The following is an 18,843-nucleotide window of genomic DNA, read 5'->3' on the forward strand; positions in this document are numbered from 1 at the left end:
GGCTTCCTGCTCCATAGCTCTGATCCAGCCTACTAACACAGGACGCTACCCAGCTGGGAGCAACACAGCACAGGCACCGGGTCAGGGCTCCTCTGACTTGAATCTTTGAACAGACCCAGTGAAACATGGGTCTATCATTGCAGCCTTTCATTTATTTCCCTCACTCGCCAATTTTGGGTCAAACCTGCCAACTTTTTCTGGGTAATCTTGTGAACGCAGGGGAGATAGACACCTGTGTTTGAGCTCAACATGGTTATCAAGATTATTTTGACGGTACAGAGGCTACAGGTCACCGAGAATTTGAGCACCTGCACCGCTCACAACCAGAACACATGTGTATGCACCCAGATGCATTTAGTTTGTGGATTTGCCAAGTGGTTTTTCATTGACAGCATCGACTGAGCATTCCCTCCTCACTTGTCATCATCAGGAATATCATGTGCTGTGAAACAGTATGGATCTCTTCCACCAGGACAGGAAATCTTTGGGAGTGCCCATTGATCTGAATCAACCACCCCTTGCTCACCAGCTATCAATCAACGTCGAATTAACGGTTTTACGTTACCGCGCAATGTACCAGGCTCCCAGCACGGCCCAGTTAAATTGTGCATATGTGTGCATGTGTAAATAAATGAAAAGAAAGACAAATGAGAGATTTTTCTTTAACTCTCCCATACAGAGACACAAAAACACAACCAAACACTGCAACAGGGAAACTCTCAGTCAGAGTTACAAACTGGCCAGCCCTTTTCTGACATAGAGACAGCAAAAACAGTTGGAGGCTGGCTTAAATGCCTTGTAAGCCCGGTGAACCCAGAACAAGAACTCTCCAGCAGATAGACAGAAACAAAGAGAGCTAAACAGAGAAAGCAAGACGCAACATCACAGGCAGCTTTTTGTCAGATGAACAGTCAATATAAAAGCCCCTGAAGCACAGATAGTTTCACTCCCTAAATGTCAATCAAAGAATCAAGAAGCCTACACATCAACCTCCAACTCCTGGCTTGTCAATATCCAAGTCTTGCAAAAAAAAAAAAAAAAACAGCGACTTACGCTGGATTAACAGCCAGTGTTTTCCAGACAATAGGCCTCTATTCCACTAATCAACAGCCTTCAGGAACAAAGTAAAGGCAAAGCACGGCAGTGTTTTCCGACGCATTAGGGGAACAGAGCGGTGATTCAGCCCGTCTTAAGTCATTGCATGGCAAAAACACAAATCCACAATCTTCAGCTTTGTCGAACAAAGCTTTAAGATTCTGAAATACAATAAGGCTGCTACTCCAAACCCTATTGTGATGGAGACATTTGAAGGGAGTTCTAAATATTAATAAATGTTACCTCAGTTATCGAGTTGGCATAGCATCGTGACATCGATTAAAGGCTTGTGAGGCTAATATTGCACAACCTAACCGGCAACGCATGGGGCTAATTTAGTGTTTGATAGAAAAATATGTTGATTAGCAATTTCGCAATGTGGCAGTGCAAGAGTTACGAGTACTTATGGGAACTGTTGATACATTCACACACAGATACCCTCTACAGTACAGGACCTATACGAACCATCTCACACACACACACACACACACACACACACACACACACACACACACACACACACACACACACACACACAGACAATGGCCAGGTTCAGCCAGTCAACCACAAAACTCAGTCTTTGGCTTGAAAGTGGCCTCCATCCCCAATCAGTAGCCAGCCATGCAGACACTCCATATCTATAGACCCCATCAGGCCCCAATGCACACCTGACAAAGGGAGAATCTTACAAAGAAAAAGCAATAAACGTGAAGGGAAACAAGTGGAGAGAGATATGGGGCATATCGAAGACCAACAGACAAGTCTGGTGTACACTTCTTGTAAAAAAAAAAAACAATAAAAAGAAGCATATTACTGTTTATGTATGCATGTGGCATTGTAGTAGAACTGTGCATGTAGCCTCATTTAAGCATTTGATTTTCTACAATGACACAGAGGTGCAAGTTGCTAAGCTAGAGTGGGCCACTCCATGCTACCTTTGGGCCACGTGAGTGCATGAGTGAGAGCCGAGGATACTTTGGCTGTGTGGGGGATTAGATCAGGAAGCCAAACCAGAACCACTGTGGTGGCCATGTGTGTGTGTGTGTGTGTGTGTGTGTGTGTGTGTGTGTGTGTGTGTGTGTGTGTGTGTGTGTGTGTGTGTGTGTGTGTGTGTGTGTATGTGTGTTTGTGTGTGTGTCAGGACAAGGCCTAATCACTTAATGAACACGGAACAGCACCACTCCTCTGAGCAGGACAGCCAGATCAACTAGAGGCCTTCCGCTTTCTCCCCTCTAATAATACCAGCCAACCGCGGCCTGGGAAAGCTCATGGGGGATTTAGCCCACTGGACGGTCCCAGCTGCCACTCATGATTGAGCCCGGCCCATTGGGCGCTCACAGTTGCCAAGCCAACCCTTTCCGTGGGGCCTGGGAAAGAGATCTGACAGATTAACGAATGGTTAATGGACGAATGGGATATTATGCACTGTCATTAATCTAAAATAGGTTTGGCATGGACTGGCTACACAGACGCCAGTAACCAAATGATTTCTCTAAGACAGAACACACACACACACATAATGCTGGGCCCCGGATATTGCTCCACATTTGAAACTGTAATTGGAAAAAGCAGGCCCAAAGCATTCAAAATGAATACATATCATTTAATTAGAAATTTCTCCCTAAGTGAAACATTGTTGAAATTCTCCAAATTGAAAGTCAAATTGAGGGCCACGCTGCTTGACACAAGTCATGATCAATGCTACTTCCATGGGTTCAACATCAAGGAAAATGCATCCAAATCTGCCTCAACACTCACATAAATACATCCTAAAGCCGTGGATGATCTCAGAGACACCATATCATTAAATGTCTGTACCCAGCAGACCATAGTGGCAGCTCCATAGCACAGTAAACAACCATTAGGCACTCCTGAGAGCTATCTCTGAAAGAAAGTCTGGCTGTGAGTTAGAGATCCGCCTGTAAACACAAATGATTAAATATGAGTATCAGGAAAAAGGGAGAATAGCCCAGGTGTTTTTAATACTGCATTTGTTATTAATCTGTTATGAAAGAACCAACGGGAACATCGCCTGCATTCATTTCCTCTCTTTTATCCTACTACAGTCATCACACTGCAGATTTTGCATCTAGAACTACACTGTCTATAGTTGCAACATGTTTTGGAATTTAAATTTTTATGAGATTCGTGTATGTATTTAAAATGTCCTGTACTATCTTACAGTCAAAGAGGGGCATCAGTTATGAAGGCGCACATACACCCAACACCATGGGAAGGCAAAGAGAGGCAAACTCCCATTAACAATGGGCACTTGCCAGGTGAATGAAGTGACCAGGAGAATATTTCAAGAAAGCATACTGTCTGAGAGAACACACAAAACATTTACACGCACACACGGCTGCTCAGCATGACCAGCTGGACCGGGTAGGGGAAGTAACGCCTATTGTAGCCGTTTTAGACAACAGATGGGAGGAAAATCTCTCGGTGGAGAGGAGATGAGGGGAAAAGTCTCTGACTCTCTCTCTGTTTAAAGGGTGGTGAGCTTACAGAGCATGCTGCATCACTCCTGCCGTCGCTGCCTACACAGGGCTGTGCCTGCCTCTCCTTTCACATGGCTCCTACTGGCTGCATGTAGTTGACCGCAGAGGATTCTCACTGTTACAGTCACCACTGCTGACAGCAAGGCCCAACTGAATGGTACTCATACCCAAAACAAGCCATACCAACATATAAGCATCACCTAAAACAGCATGAAACATTAGAAAAATGAAGTCCTCTCTTACCACTAATTGTTCATGTGTCATGCAACTTTGACAAAATGCAGTGTCATTGCTGTCTATGCTGATATAAAGCATGTGCTCATTATTCAAGAAGCCCAGTTACATCCCCTGGGGTATATGTATATAGATCAGTGTAGCTCTTATTTCCCAGCTCTGTGAGCAGCTCATGGTGTAATCTGCCAAGGTGGGACCCTCTACTTCATATCGGAGGAAAACCCACGTATTGCAGTCAGAGCCTATAGGAGGAACGCTTGCCTCCCTGCCTGCCTGCGGACTAAGAATAGATCAATGTATCAGGCAAATCGGGATTAACGGCGTTGTGCTCCAATCACAGGACACACACACACAAACAGGGTAGTCAGGACACAAAAAGTTCCTTTTCAAAGCCAGTCACACTGTCATCATTTTTGGCGTTGGCTGGTTTCCACGTTGCTCTGCTCCTGGACACACACACACATACACACACACACACACCCAGTCCAACGCCAACGCACAACCAACAAATCAGTGTAAAGCAACATCACCTAAATCCCCCACAGCCTCCACCAGCTCGTCCCACTGTGTGAACAATGATTATGTCAGCTCGCCGAAGAAATAACAACCTTCCCAAAATTCCCCCACAAGGCTTGGCAGGTGTTTGTAACTAAGCGGTTAGTTATTTATCACCTGCAGACACCCAAGCCGGCCAAAAATTTCAACTCGCTGCGGAGCGCACCGAAAATAAATTGTGCAATTAAAGGGGATGCAGCGAGCAAGCTGTCCCAACTAACCTGTCTGTCCTTTCCCGAGCGTCTTCTCCAAACGGTAAGGTCCCACGTAATTGGCATGTTGGGCACCGCTGTTGTCTTTACCGGACGATGACATGTCGAATCTGTGTGGAAATTAGACACTTTACAATAAAGCGCAGACAATTAAACAGTCCTCGCTTGAGGTCCAAGCCGCTGCAGTCTTTGCTTTTACTCCACAGCCTCTTCTCTTGCTCTCCGTCTGTCTCTTTCTGTCTCTTTTTCCCTACCTCACTCGCTGTTTGAGGAGGTGAGGTTCTCTCTTTCTCTCCTCTTTTTCTCCTATCGCTGCAGACGAGCCGCAAGTGCCTTGAATATCATTGTCGGCGGAGGCTGCGCTGCCGCGGTGCGTCTGTGGGAGGTGCTGCGGAGCCGTCGGGGATGATTGACAGCGGGATCCGGCCAACCAGAGAGCCGGATTAGCCTCTACGCTGCCGCCCCGTTTCTTGTTGCTGGAGCATCTTTGCTCTCTTTCCAGAAAAGTTGCAGTTTGCGGTCGAGAGAGTTAAAAACCCACATAAGCTCATTTTACTTTCAACATAATTATTTTAGAGCAAAATGGAGTCGCCTACACAGAAACACACTCTAGGGCATAAATTATTTGACTGGATTTATCAGGGAAACAATTAAAGCTGTTGAAAATAGAAGTTCAATCAGTTGAGATTTTGACACCGTTTATTTTAGAAAAGAAACAGATGTGTTGAAGGACATAAAGAGATACTGTTTTTTGAATTGTGGCTAATGTATGAAAAAGTTCAATTAGCCTACCTTTAACATTCTTAAAATGACACTCCTTTCCCCTCTTTAGAGTCGCAAATCCAAGAAGAATCTATGAAATATTGTTCATTTTAAAAAGTTGTTTGTACATCGGGTCATGATTGGCACAAACTAGTTAACTAGAAAATCATACATACATGTTACATTTGAGATTAAAAACGTTCCCTCTTCAGTAGATGACTGTGAGAACAGCCCTCCAGTATTAAACTCTGCACATACAACATCCTGCACAGTGAAGGTCAAATATCCAAGCAACCTTAAAAACAGTGAGTTAAGAACTGTTGTGGTATCACCTTTTCTTTTTTATTTCGTTTTGTCTTTTTTTATGTGTCTAGTTTTGCAATGAAAACTGGAGCACATATTTGTTGTTGGACACCTACTAACCCCCCACCCAATGCCCTCTGTACAATGTGTAGGTACCTCCAAGTTCCCATAAACTCCAACCAGTACTCCTTTTCTGGAATAACAATTCAAAATTAATTTGTGGTCTTTTAAACATAATTTTATTCATGAATAGACATCATGTGATCACACTATGAACTTAAATAATAAAGCCCATAAAGCTATAATATACTTTATACCTATACTTTAGAGAAGCAAATTCCTTAACAAATTTGAAATTAATCAAATTACCAGAAGCAGCTGCATGAGTTTTGGGGCCCCTGGGGGGTCCAGAGCATTGGGGCAGTAGTCTGCTTTGCCCAGCTAGTAATCCAGCCTAAAGCCTGAACTGAAATGTTGAAACTACCCCACCATTTACACCAAACACCATCTCTCAGCAGAAAGTGTTAAACCATTTATAAATATTTATACTAACTTTATTTTCTGAGGTCCTTTTATTATTGCAGCAAGTGAATTATACAACAGGAGAGTTTCTTGTCTCTGTCCCCTCCTCTTTCTTTTTCTGTGTGCTTGTCTTTTTTACCCCTTTCTCTCAGACACACACATACACATCACACAAACACAAGTACACAATGATGTGCGTGTGTGTGTGTGTGTACAGCAGGGGGAAAGTGTGCTGGCCCTCTGATTCATTTCACACCCCACTGGTCTGAGACCTGTGACTGTGGCTCTGGCCTCTGTCTGTTCCTCACACCCTAAGAGAGTACAGGTGTCAGGGGACACATACATGAGAAACACACACAGATATTCACACACAAACACACAATGTGACCTCTAAATATTTTTTAACAGAATACAAGGTTGAGGAGCTGTTGAAATATTAAGCAGAATTACATCAACACCAAAGCCAAAGACATTCCAGAAAGATTCCCAAGCTTTCCTCTTAATATTCACACTACTGAATTAGCATCATTGCATTTCAATAATTCATGGGATAGGAAATTATATTACAATAATGCATCATCTAATTTCTATTCATATTCGCTCTGCACACAAGACAAAACACAATTTTGTTAAATATTACACAACTGCCCTGTGTTGTAAACTTAAACAGGCAGTTACAAGCCAAGTAAGGAAATACAATTATATTTAAGGTATAAATCCTAATAGGTGCAAGAGAAATATTCACAACTAGACACATCTTACTCAATATACCAGCAGAGTAAAAGAGGAAATGCATTGCAATGGTTCAAAAGAACATATTCTGCCTCCTCACTTTTCATTCATGAAGCAAAGTTTACAAACTGCACATGCCCCAGTTTAGTGCCTTTGAGGTCTGTGTTGAGCATGTGTGCCATTTCCCCTGATGCCCTTCATCACGATGGGAGCTGGGTTGTGCAGGGAGGTGTGACCCAAAGTGTCACCCACGTGACTGCACGGTGCCAGGTGGACCGGGCATGTGATGTCAGAGCCAGGTGCCAGGTGGGCACCATCTCAATAATGCATCATGCCCAGTGCTGGCACTGGCAGGCGTACCACTTTGAAGTGTTCCAGAAACATCTGTAGCTTGAGTTTTTAATCACCTTGCCTGTACCTCCCTGCTCCCCATCAATCCTTCTCAGCTCCTTCACAGCCTAGATCCCTCTCTCCCTCTTCCCTGCAAAGAAATTAATGAGAAGGCTTGTGTTTGAGCTTGTGTGTTCCTGTGCGCATGTGCATATTTACATGTGTTAACCCACAGAGCTACCACGCTGTAAAATTCAATCAGCAGGATAAACATAATTCAAAATAGCTCCTTGTCTTCTGGATGTTTGTAGAATATTCAGCTGGGCAAGAATTATCAAAGAGTCCTGTTGGATAACACAAATTTACCATCAGCCAAATAACAATCGCCTGCCTCCGATACTCCACAAGACGTGCATACTAATAGCCCCTTCCCAGACAACCAATCAGACTAAACAATGCTGTAATAAAAAGGAAATTATGGAATATTGTGTACAGTACCTGACCTCTTTGATAGATTTTTTTTTTAACAAAAATCTGTTTGCTTGAGAGGGAGAGGAGATGAAAGATGAGGTGTGCCAGAGAGGGGAAAAAACTGAAGTAGAGATAGTGAGAGAGAGGTTTACAAAAAAGTGGAACATATTTGATGTGTGGCAAGAGTCCAATAACGTCTGGATGTAAGAGGGAGCCCAGACTGCATAATAGCTCCACCATACTACCATATAATGAATAGCTGAGCCCGACCAGTTCAACAGGGGGCTGTAAACACATTACCTTTCACTAAATGTGTGCACGTACACAACGGCATGCGCGCGCACAAATTGGTAATACTACAATGTTTCGACCCAGGAACAACTGCTACACATACATGTGAACTTTCAGCCCTTTAGGGTTGTACAAACTGGTTACTGCCAGCTAGCCCGTTGCTGGAAGCTGTTTGCCATTACTGCACTGGCCAGCATGGTGTGCTTGATTAATTAGTGTGTCATCCACATACAGAGGAGACTATTAGTGTTCATCTGCAAACATTTAGAAAACTGGAGAGGAGAGAAATGAATGAAAGGGCAGTGAATGTGTGTTTTGGGGATGACCAGACTTTTGCCTGACAAGTCATCTGTTGGTTTTTTCAGCTTGTGTACAGAACACAAACTAAAGGGGCGTAAGAATTTAAAGAAAGGAGGAAGGCATCATGGACAGAAAAAGTGACAGCAAGGGAGATAAAGTGAAAGAACCTGATCAGGTGATACCGTTTCTCATGATACAGATAGCTATCCTCTTACTGCAGACACAAAGAACTGGGGAGAGGTCAAGAAGGGCACACCTAAGGGAAACAATAGGGCAAGTTACTTTTTCCATAGTTTCACCTGGATCACTGTTAGAGGCACATGATAGACAGCAAGGTTTTAATTTCCATCCCTATTTTCAAAGGAAAAAAGGTGAATCATAAATAGAAAGGATAACTCCATATAATCCACAAAGACTTAGCTTTTAGGGTAACACAAGGAGGGAGGTTCTGTGTGCAGAGCAGGAATGTGTCTTGCAGTCACATGTATGTGGGATAAAATCTCATAATCATTCACACTGGAGGACACTTGTGCACGTCTCCAGGTCTGCATGAGGACTTTGGAGTGTGGGACACTTGAGCCCTGGCCACTTCTGTATGCAAATGAGCTGGATGAGACATACACATGTGCACACACACACATATGTTCAGCGATCCAGCATGTTCATGTACCATGATCAGTGGTCGGTTGGAGTTCATTTCAAATGTCACGACAGTATGCTGGTTATACACTGACATGCCCATGAGTGAGGCTGTGAAGGGAATACTCACCGGAGGGAATAAGCCTCTCCCTCACACACACACACACACACACACACACACACACACACACACACACACACACACTCATAAGCACACAGCTGCAGCTCCACTGCCCCCTGCTGGTTAGAAAAATGCTTCTTTCACCCCATCCCCTCTCCTGAAACCCCCAACCTCCCCCACAGGGACATCCAAATGCTCTAAAAATAAAAATATGGAACACAAATTGTTCCTCTGCAATTATGGCAATAACACTTTTAACTAGATTTTGGAAAGGACCGATCTTGGCAGAACAACAGAGACTATCTTTGGATTTTTTCACATCGCACTCTGTCTCGAACGTCTCACCTATCTCTACTGACATCATGAAGTCACAACCACAGTCATCTGACCCAGTTTACTTCTGTTTCTTCTCTGTGGTGCTGCAGCCTTCAAACCCTGAATGGCTCCCTTATCTGGCAAAATATGCTCTAGAATAAAGGTAGATTTCTCTGTACCATTGTGAGTGTTCAGATAGAAAATTGGATCCCTGTACTGCAAAGCCAAGAACCAGTTCAACAAGCCCTAAAAAATTACTTTTTTTTTTTTCACAATTAAGCACTTAACACAGGTGGTGGACGGTGGAGCTGCAATTAATGTGGTTAGTTTGGAAAGAATACAGCAAAAGCCCATTTGTTAGTTTTCATCCCCATAATCATGCACATTGATACCTGAACACATACAAACACACACACAAACACACACACACACAGACACACAAAGCAAGCATTTCTTCTTTAATCATAGCTTTTTGCCGTTGCAAAGAACATAATTGCAGTATAAGAAGCAAACTGTTAGTAATCATGTAGAGGGTTTGGCTGTGTCGTTGGATAATTAGGTTGGCTGTGTGCGCCTCACTAATCACAGGGACATTTAATGGCAGCGTGGGGTGAGGGACTAAAACAACTACATTTAGTTGTAATAAATTCACTGATCACTCATTCAGCATGCAATTCCTGTTGTCTCTCTGGCTCATTATCAGTTTGAGTTTAGGGGAACACAACACATATGGAGTACAAGAACAACCTCTTCTGTAATCGCTCCAGCGGTTTTAAAATATATCAACCTTTGCAGTATTTAGATTGTGTAATTTTATTCTAGACAAGCAGTTGGAGTTGTTGTCCACAGTTCCTACTTTAGAACCTATTATGTGTATTTTGTAGATTCCTGACCTGACCAAAGAAAACACAGCCATTTTTTAAAAGCACTGTCTATTTGCCAATACCCATTTAGTCACCATTAAGAGCAGTTGCTTGTGGGGCTGGCTACATAGGTGACCTTCCTTGTTGTACACTGGCTGAGTACCCTTGAAAATGACTCACACACAAACTAAAGCAAGCCTCCATCTCTAGCCAATTCGAAATCTGCTTCTGGCAATGTCATTCGCTCTTGCCTTTAGAACCTCGCTATGTGTGCTAGCTATCTGATCCACCTAATGGACTTACCTGAAAGAAAAACATATGGCACATCATGCATCATGTACATTGTAGTGAAAGAATCCTGACTTTTCCCCACCCTCTTAGCCAGGTCACCAGCTTTTCACCATCTTTAATCATCTTCCTTGTATTCAATCCACAAATCTCTGTCCCATTAGCAAGGAATACTTGGCAGCTCACACATGTCAGAAGAAACAGAGCAGTATATAGAACAATGCCATAAGATGTAAACTATAAAATGAATCTCTTCACATCACTATAAAGGAGATGATGAGGCGTTTCGCCAGAACATATGACATGCCTCATTGTAGATATCCAAAGAAATGTTCCTTGGGGACATTAAACCTGTCTTGTAATTGCTGAAAGGATAATAAAGTCAAGATATTTTCTAAAGGGAGAGAGGAGATGAAGGCTCATCGTGAGCTCAAGGCCCGTTCATATGAGCGATATGAGACAGTCAAGGAAGTTTGCCTCAAGATGATGTATGTGAAGGCAGCTTTATTACCGGTACTTGCTTCAGAGCACAAAGCAAGACAGCGACTGGTGTGGAGACTGCAATGGTGCTTCAGTTTAACCAAAGCCACCCTTTGCCTCTAAGAATAGGCTGATGTTTTTTTAAGTATAGAAAGATGCAATGAATCAGTAGGCCAGTAGTATATGTTAATATTAGTGTGATATATATTCAAAAACACTGAGTGGGAAAGCCGAGAGTGTATGTGTTCAAGGATGACGAATGTAAATTAGAGTTAGGGGTACAATGTAGGCTATAACCTTAATTTCATTTTCTAGGCATACTAAGACACTGATAGCCAAGGACAGCCTTTACTGCAGTATGACGTGAATCTGAGGATGTTGAATCTCAGGGCACACATTTAGGAGAAATATAATAACTCTTGGCAACATTTAGAAATGGTAAAATGTGGATATATGAGCAAACAGCACGAGGCATATACTAGTTATTACTCATGTAGTAGGCCATAACATAGGGAGTGCAGACTGGTCGTCGTTTTAGCTCCTTTTATGCATCAGTTACATAAAGATATAATACATCATTCTTGAATTTGCAGTCATTGTAAGCTGGACAGAGATTCTGCAAATGCAATTAGTGTTGTTTGCAATGTCATGTGCTATGTCTACTGTGTTCGTTGCATGTGCATGTGCAGGTTCTTACATGAACGTGATTCATGGACATGTTTGAAAAGATGTATGCATGTGTCTGCATGTCTGGATACATTTTGTGTTGAAAGCGTGCTTGTATGATATATCAATGTCCTGTAGAACAACACCGTCATGGCCAAGGTCACATCACCTCTTTGTGGCAGCAGCAGTAAAAGTTATTAGAAGAGAGAAGATACACATGTCCCTCCCTCCAACCCCCCAAATGTTTCTATGCTCTTCACTGGCTTTAATGGCCTGCAGGTCAGGCTGCAGAGTTCAAGTGGCCCACAGCTCTACAGAGAGCACTAAAACCCCATTAATCATCAGATAAACAGAGGTACCCTTTTATCGAATGACTGATGGCTTCTGGATGTCTGCTATTGCGCTGCTGAACTGAAAGAATTAGGATTTGTAGATTTGCGTTGACAGAGCACCATTTGAACACCTTTGTGAGCCGTAGAATATAGTAGAAACAACCCAAAGCAGGGTGCGACCTACGGGGGAGCCAGGGGGAGTTCACGTAATAACACATGAGCTCCCCTGAAAACATTATTTGTGAAATGGTGGGGGGGGGGTTCAAAAAATATTGACAATATCAATCCCTCCAGGAATTTACAAGCTTTTTTTCCAGCCTAAAATGTTTCCTGGCAACCTTTCCAGAAAATGTTGCAACAAAATTGCAGGGGAAAGTTAAATGTAAAATTACAAATTGAAGGCAACTTGTTCCAGGGAAAATAAAACCGCACTGTTTGGAGGGTCAGTGTGAGGCGTATTGCCCACATCTCCATCTTCAACACTAGAAACAAGGAAGAATGGTGATGAATAAATCAACATTTTGTGCAGGAAACTACAATGATTGGTCAAATTTACGGAAAAGTTGCAGCGTTTGGACAAAATCGCAAGGCCCACGCAGAATTCACAGGGATTGTTTGAATTTGCGTTAATTGGAGCGATCGCAGCTTCCTGGAAAGAGCACACTGTGCTGTTTTTGCCATGCATTTCTATTTTTCTGCATCTTCATAATGGATTCTGCACGAGGGTGACTCATCACTAATTAACTTTTAAAAAGATACTGCTATTCTTGTCATCACCACTGAAGTGTGACAGCCCAATATCATTAACATATGATGAGAAAACACCAGAAAATATACCCCCCCGCCCACAGTAGAAAAAGTGAGCTCCCCTGAGGGGCATGGTACAGTTCACACACTAAAATGCCAAATGTCAACTAAATTACTTAGCTTGAATTAGTCCTACACTTTTGGCATTATTCATCAGCTAAATTAAGTGCATTATAGTTGTCACAGGAGTAGTATGATAGCATAAAATAGCCTTTTCATAATGTCTTGGAAATTAGGCTACTCTTTCTTTAAAAGATCCTCAACAAGTGCTTAACAATTCAAAAACAATGTTGCTTTGCTAATGTGGTAAACATGCTACATTCTTGATAATAACCATTTGCACAGAGACATTTATGGAGACTCTGGAGGTTCAGTAATTTAAACTGGAGACTGCTTAACAGCCACATAGCATCATTCTGTTGAGCTTCAAAGTCATACTGTAGTAACTTGCAGCGGCTTTTGTCTTTGTCTCAGAGGGAGGGAGGGAGGGAGACTGAGGGTGGAGAATGGAGGTGGGGTGAACAGAGAGAGATGGATGGAGAATAGGAGGGAGGCGACAGACGTGGGCGATGCAGGGGTGGCTCAGGCTGTCGGGGACGAGCAACAGTGGCAGATGCATTACCAGCGACATCTCCATCCCCGCTGACGCTGGACTCTCTCTCTGTCACACACACAAGTGCACACACGCACAAACACATATGTCTAAGTTGATTGAAGCCAGCGGTTTGGCCCCACACCAGGCACAGGGGGTAATGACTGTCACCCTTTTTTCCCCATCAGCCCCCTACCTTTAATCAACACACACATAGTCACACACAGATACATATACACATACATAGGTGCTATTTTCTCTCCGATTCTCTCCTACTCTCTCCTGCTCTCTGAAATGTCAGGCTGGCAGGGGGTTGTGTGGGGTTCCTCCGGAGAGCAATAAAAGCTGATTGGAGTTAAAACAGTTGGTCAGGCCTCCCCGCCCCAGCATCTGTTGGATTACAGTCAGCCAACCTGTCATCTGTGAAATGAAAGCTAGTATGGGAGGAGAGGGGAAAGGCCACGGGAGGGAATGGACAGACAGAAGATAGAGAGGGACAGGTGAGACAGGGAGTAGAGGGGAGGGGGCGCACAACATTGGTTTAGTAAAGGTTATTGTGTAAATTAATAGGACATGCTGTGAAAAAAACTGGTTCATTTGTGCACATTTAGCTGAAGAAAAACAAGCAGGGAAAGACAAGGGGATCAAAGACAAGAGCAGTGAGGGGTGGGGTTGGACGGAGGGAAGGACGGACACACCTGACCTTTAGATGAATCATTTCATCTCTCCGTCCGCATGTATCACTGCCTCTGAGCACTGGGGGTAAGGGGCAATCCCTTTGACCCCCACCCACTCCCTTTCCCTTTACCTCTCTCATCGCATCCCTCTCTCCTGATCTCTCTCTCTCCGTCACCCACTGCTGAACCCACCCACAGCCTCCACCTTCCATGTCCCCCCCTGAGGGAATCATTTTCACTCTAACAACTTCAATTAACCTTACCCCTTCATGCACACAAACACACGTGCGCACACACACACCCCGGATAGACCATGCCTGCACACGCACATCCCCCCTCCATATCAATCACAGGTGTTAAGGTCACTGGACTGGGAGACACGAGCTTTGCAGTACCTCTCCAGCGACATGTAAAAGAATGTGAGGCTGCCTGACGCAGTCTACAACACTGTGTATACACTGCCCTTAAACAAATAACAGTGACACTTTCATAAATCCTCTGAAATAATTAGAGCTGGGATAGCCAAAGGAAATGTATTTAATTTCATGCTCGAAGAAATGGTAAATGTCTGCTTCATATTCTGCTCCAGGATTAACTTTTGGAGGTCATGGGCTGAGTCACCTCAAGGTTAGAAGAGACATACATGTTCAATGAAACTGAGGTAAAAGGAAGAAGCTGGATAGGAGTTTCTCTGTGCCAATTTCCAAAATTACAACCACAGCCTTTTGACACTGAAATTGAAAGAATTAATCAAAATCTGCTGCGCTGTGCTTGAATCTAAAAGTATAATTAGAGGTCTGCTTTGATACCACACTTGGATCATTGTTTCTGAAGCCAGTTGGTGGGACTAATCTAATGCATCCGCGTGCACATAGTTTGGCAAGTCTGCTGGTATAAAGCAAATCTGGAATAGAAAGATTGGTGGGCTTCCCAGCTGCACAGCAGTAAACAGCTTCCAGGGTCTTTGGTATGCCATCAAAAAGTAGCTCTTGCTTGTGCATTTCTATGCGTGTGCAAGCACATGCACATGAGGGTGTGTGCTTGCATGTGTATGAATGCGTGTTTGTGTGCGCAAAAACCAGAGTGGGGGGAGGGGGAGGGAGTTAAATCCACACAGCTGTTCTTGAAATCAGACTTGGCTGGTGTGTGAATGCCTGCAGGCAGGAAACTCATATCTGCCCTTCCACTCGTTTTCATCATCATTTAGCCGCTCTATAACAATGCCAGGCTGCTGTTCAGGCAGTGAAGTCCAAAAACTAACAAGAGCCAACATTGTAACTAAAGTGTTTTAATATGCTGTAATGATGGGAGAAGGGATGTCTTCAACCATGATAGTACACTCGGGGAGTAATGGGAGACGTATTGATTGAAAACATCTTTTTATTCAGCTGGTTTGCTGCACTCATGCTTATACTGTCATTAATGACTTTGAGACTACACAGATGAGAATGCAGCCTGCATGATCATGGCTTCAATTAGCACCTGATAAGAACCAGGGGACTGGGGCTGATTTCACATCTGATTATAATAATATGCCCTATGAAGGGATTAAGACTGCAGGCAAAAAACAAAGTACACTCAATTAAATATACTTGTATAACACACGTAAATGTATGCACAGACACACAACCTCTAATTCTGTACTAAAACACACCCAATCACTCTACAACTTCTAGATCCTTTCCTGCACCCGGCAGAGCTCTCCCTGGGCTTATCACTGCATAATTGCTGTTGATTGGTGTATTATTGCTCTGGTTAATCTGCCTGTGGGTGGCTAATAAAGGAGCTCCATCAGGGATGTTATCAATCGTAGACAGAAGGTGTGCATGGAGCGAAACTGGAAGCCAGGAAAAGGGAAGGAGAGGGAGGGCTTGGAGCAAGGAAGGAAGGGGGGAAATATATGAAGGAAAGGAAGGTGAGAAGGGACTGTGGGATGAAAGGGAAAGAAGAATAAAAGTGTTTGATTCATATTGAAAGACAGGGAAGGACAAATTCGGAAGAAAAAAAGTCAGAAATCAAACGGGATTGTGGGTTTAATATGTTTGTGGCTCAGGATGTGTCCGTCTGGGGCAAAGTAAGGTAACGTCAGTGGGCTGGATGTTGTTCTGACAGAGTTGTGAGAGTGATCTCGCTCCCCGGAGAATCCTATTATGATTGATGTGGCCTTGTTCCTCGGCCTCAGTTCTATTTCTAAACAGAGGCTGGAGGAGGAGGATGCTGTGGTGAGGTGATTAGATTCCTCTCCATTACGCGGCAGGCTGAGACAGGTAGGATATCACCCACAGCAGACACACCTCGGTCCCAATGTCCTGTGCAATAACAGCGTGTTGGCAACTGACCCTGTGGTGTGAGAGGGGAGGCTAACATGACAAACTAGTGTTGCTTTATTCCACTGGGGGAACAAGCAGTGATTGAATTGGCACACGCTCCAGAGACCACTGAAAGAGGTGGTGGAGGATGGGGACGCAGACGAGTAATTCAGTAGCAAGGACAAGAAGAAGAAGCTTAAAGTCTGGGAAAGTTTGGAGTACATCGCTGCAGGCAAACTGAGGACATTAAACAACGGGAGATAAAGTATGATTTCACACACATCTAATGAAACTTCATCTGTCTCCAGCAGTGTTTTACACTGTCACAGTCACACACTGTAGCACCTAAACACATTTTAGCAAGTTTTCATTATTTTTCAAGTCAGGGCCTGTGTGATAGATGTTGTTTAAACTGAAGAGCTGGGACTGCCATTTGAGGAGAATTGGCCCAGGGATCAGAGAGGATCATTTTGCTACCTTTGATTTAATACATAGATAAAGTACATATTTTGCAGCACTCTGTCTTCCTCAAAACTGTGGAGTTGGTGCGTTTTCTTCAGCTTTGATCTACTAAGATAACCTAAAAGACTCCTGGGGAGTCAGCAACCACTACAGTTGAGCATGGCTCAGTAGGTGAAGGCCTGTACATGTCATTGATAAATTAGGCATTAAAGTTTGAACATGATAAATAATGTATGACCTAAAAAAAACCCTCCCATTTGAATTGGTCATATAATAATAAATTACTAAGTGAATCAATTTATTTCAGTCACGCTGCAAAGGTTTCGCTGAATGGAAAGACTGAGAAGGATTCATGTCTGTGATTTTAGTATGCGCTGTGGGATAAGAAATCCACTCTGAATGCTGACAATCTTCACCATCAGGTAATGCTTCATGTTACCCAAGTAGAAACCAGTGCTCAAATTAGAATTCAAGTCCATGTGGCAATGTTATTGGTGTAGAAAAGAGCCTGGAGGTTATTCTACTGTCTTTATGATAGCACCTCCTGCTGGTGAGCTGCTTGTATTGAGAGGTAAGACCTCTAGCAGTACTAGTAGTTGAATATAAAGAAACACTGTATATTCAGAAGAATGAGGGACGCAAAAGGTGAAAAGCCAAAGACAAATTACTATTGCCAGAACTTAACTTTGCTCCATTATTACTCATACAATTCACGTCTTTTGTTTTGATTGCACAGATCCTTCTTTCTTTGTCTATGGTCATATCCACTGGAATGCATCATTACCGTAACCTCTATTAATATAGCTTTTATTCTGAAGTCTTCTCTAGTAATCTCATTGATCAGACCCCAGATCCATCTCAGAAAACACACAAAAAAAATCTTCTATCTATCTTGACTATCTTGTAAATGCAGAATTTATAATAGCTGATACTTTTATATTATAAATGATACACTCTGACCTTGTCACTCCTAAAGGATACACCAAGATCAGAAACAACAGTTAGGGAGTGGCAATACATTTTATGAACATGGGTGATGTGGTGGAGGTGGAGGTTATGAAATGTTATAAGCACAGCAGCAGTGGCAGAAAGTGACTTTGGCAGTTACAGCATAGCTTTTAGGTGAGCAGTGCAAACTCAGGCGTGGCAGAGCAAAATAGTTATTAGAGCATTGACGCCTTAAGCCACCAAACTGCAAAGGGTGTGATGGATATACGTTGTGAGTGAGTGAGGTCATGTGAGAGCAGAAATGGACTCAAGGTGACTGTCTGAATTACCTTACCAAGGTTTAGCACATACGTAAATGAAATCACCACATAATAAAAAGGCAGAGTTGTAGTTTGAGTGCAACTAGTTTTAAACGACCACATTTTACCTTGCTTATCATACATAATACATACATACATGTTTGTATTTATTTTTTTGGGGGGGGGGGTTATTGTCTGTAATTGATAGTAATAGCTGAAGAGTGACAGGAAAGGGGGAGGGCGAGAGAGAGAGAGAGAGAGAGAGAGAGAAAGGGGATGACACGCAGCAAAGGACCACAAGTCTATCATTTACCATATCTGGACTCCATCAGAGGAAATCCATCATATTCTTGGCATAATGGGACACTTATTGTATCAGTGAATTGTATTAATCGATAACAAAAAAGCCTTTCATTTTTTCATTATTGCTACATTGATACTAACGGTTTAAGGGGTGGCTTACGAAGAATGGAAATCATATACATCATCTAGAAGACTAAGATTCAAACCACTTCAGTAAATGTATGGTCTGCTGTAGTGTCTGTGAGACTGCAATCTGACCTATAGTATATCTATAGTATATGTAATAAGACTTTAAAACAGAAGAAAGAACAGATGTAAGTGGGAGTTATTTATGATATTAATGTGTATTCAATTATTATTTAAGAGCTACATTTGTAACTACTCCACACCTGTGGTTTGCTCTCGACTGAGCTCACCTATTTGCATGATGGATG

General features: G+C 42.9%; 1 protein-coding gene across 10 annotated transcripts in view; it reads right to left on the reverse strand.

The window, feature by feature from the left end:
- Positions 1 to 4,944, reverse strand: part of LOC127353938 (serine/threonine-protein kinase BRSK2) — a 155,518-nt gene extending 150,574 nt beyond the window's left edge. For 5 of the 10 annotated variants that reach the window (XM_051383561.1, XM_051383560.1, XM_051383558.1 and 2 more), the window contains exon 1: positions 4,607 to 4,933. In XM_051383561.1, the coding sequence (XP_051239521.1) occupies positions 4,607 to 4,700 (94 nt within the window). In that variant the 5' untranslated portion in view covers positions 4,701 to 4,933. Of the gene's footprint in view, positions 1 to 4,606 lie in introns of all 10 variants that reach the window. The other 5 variants (XM_051383553.1, XM_051383556.1, XM_051383559.1 and 2 more) reach the window with 2 other exon arrangements.
- Positions 4,945 to 18,843: the final 13,899 nt, after the last annotated feature.

The sequence above is a fragment of the Dicentrarchus labrax genome, unplaced genomic scaffold, assembly GCF_905237075.1.
Source record: "Dicentrarchus labrax unplaced genomic scaffold, dlabrax2021, whole genome shotgun sequence".
Classification (NCBI taxonomy): Eukaryota; Metazoa; Chordata; class Actinopteri; family Moronidae; genus Dicentrarchus; species Dicentrarchus labrax.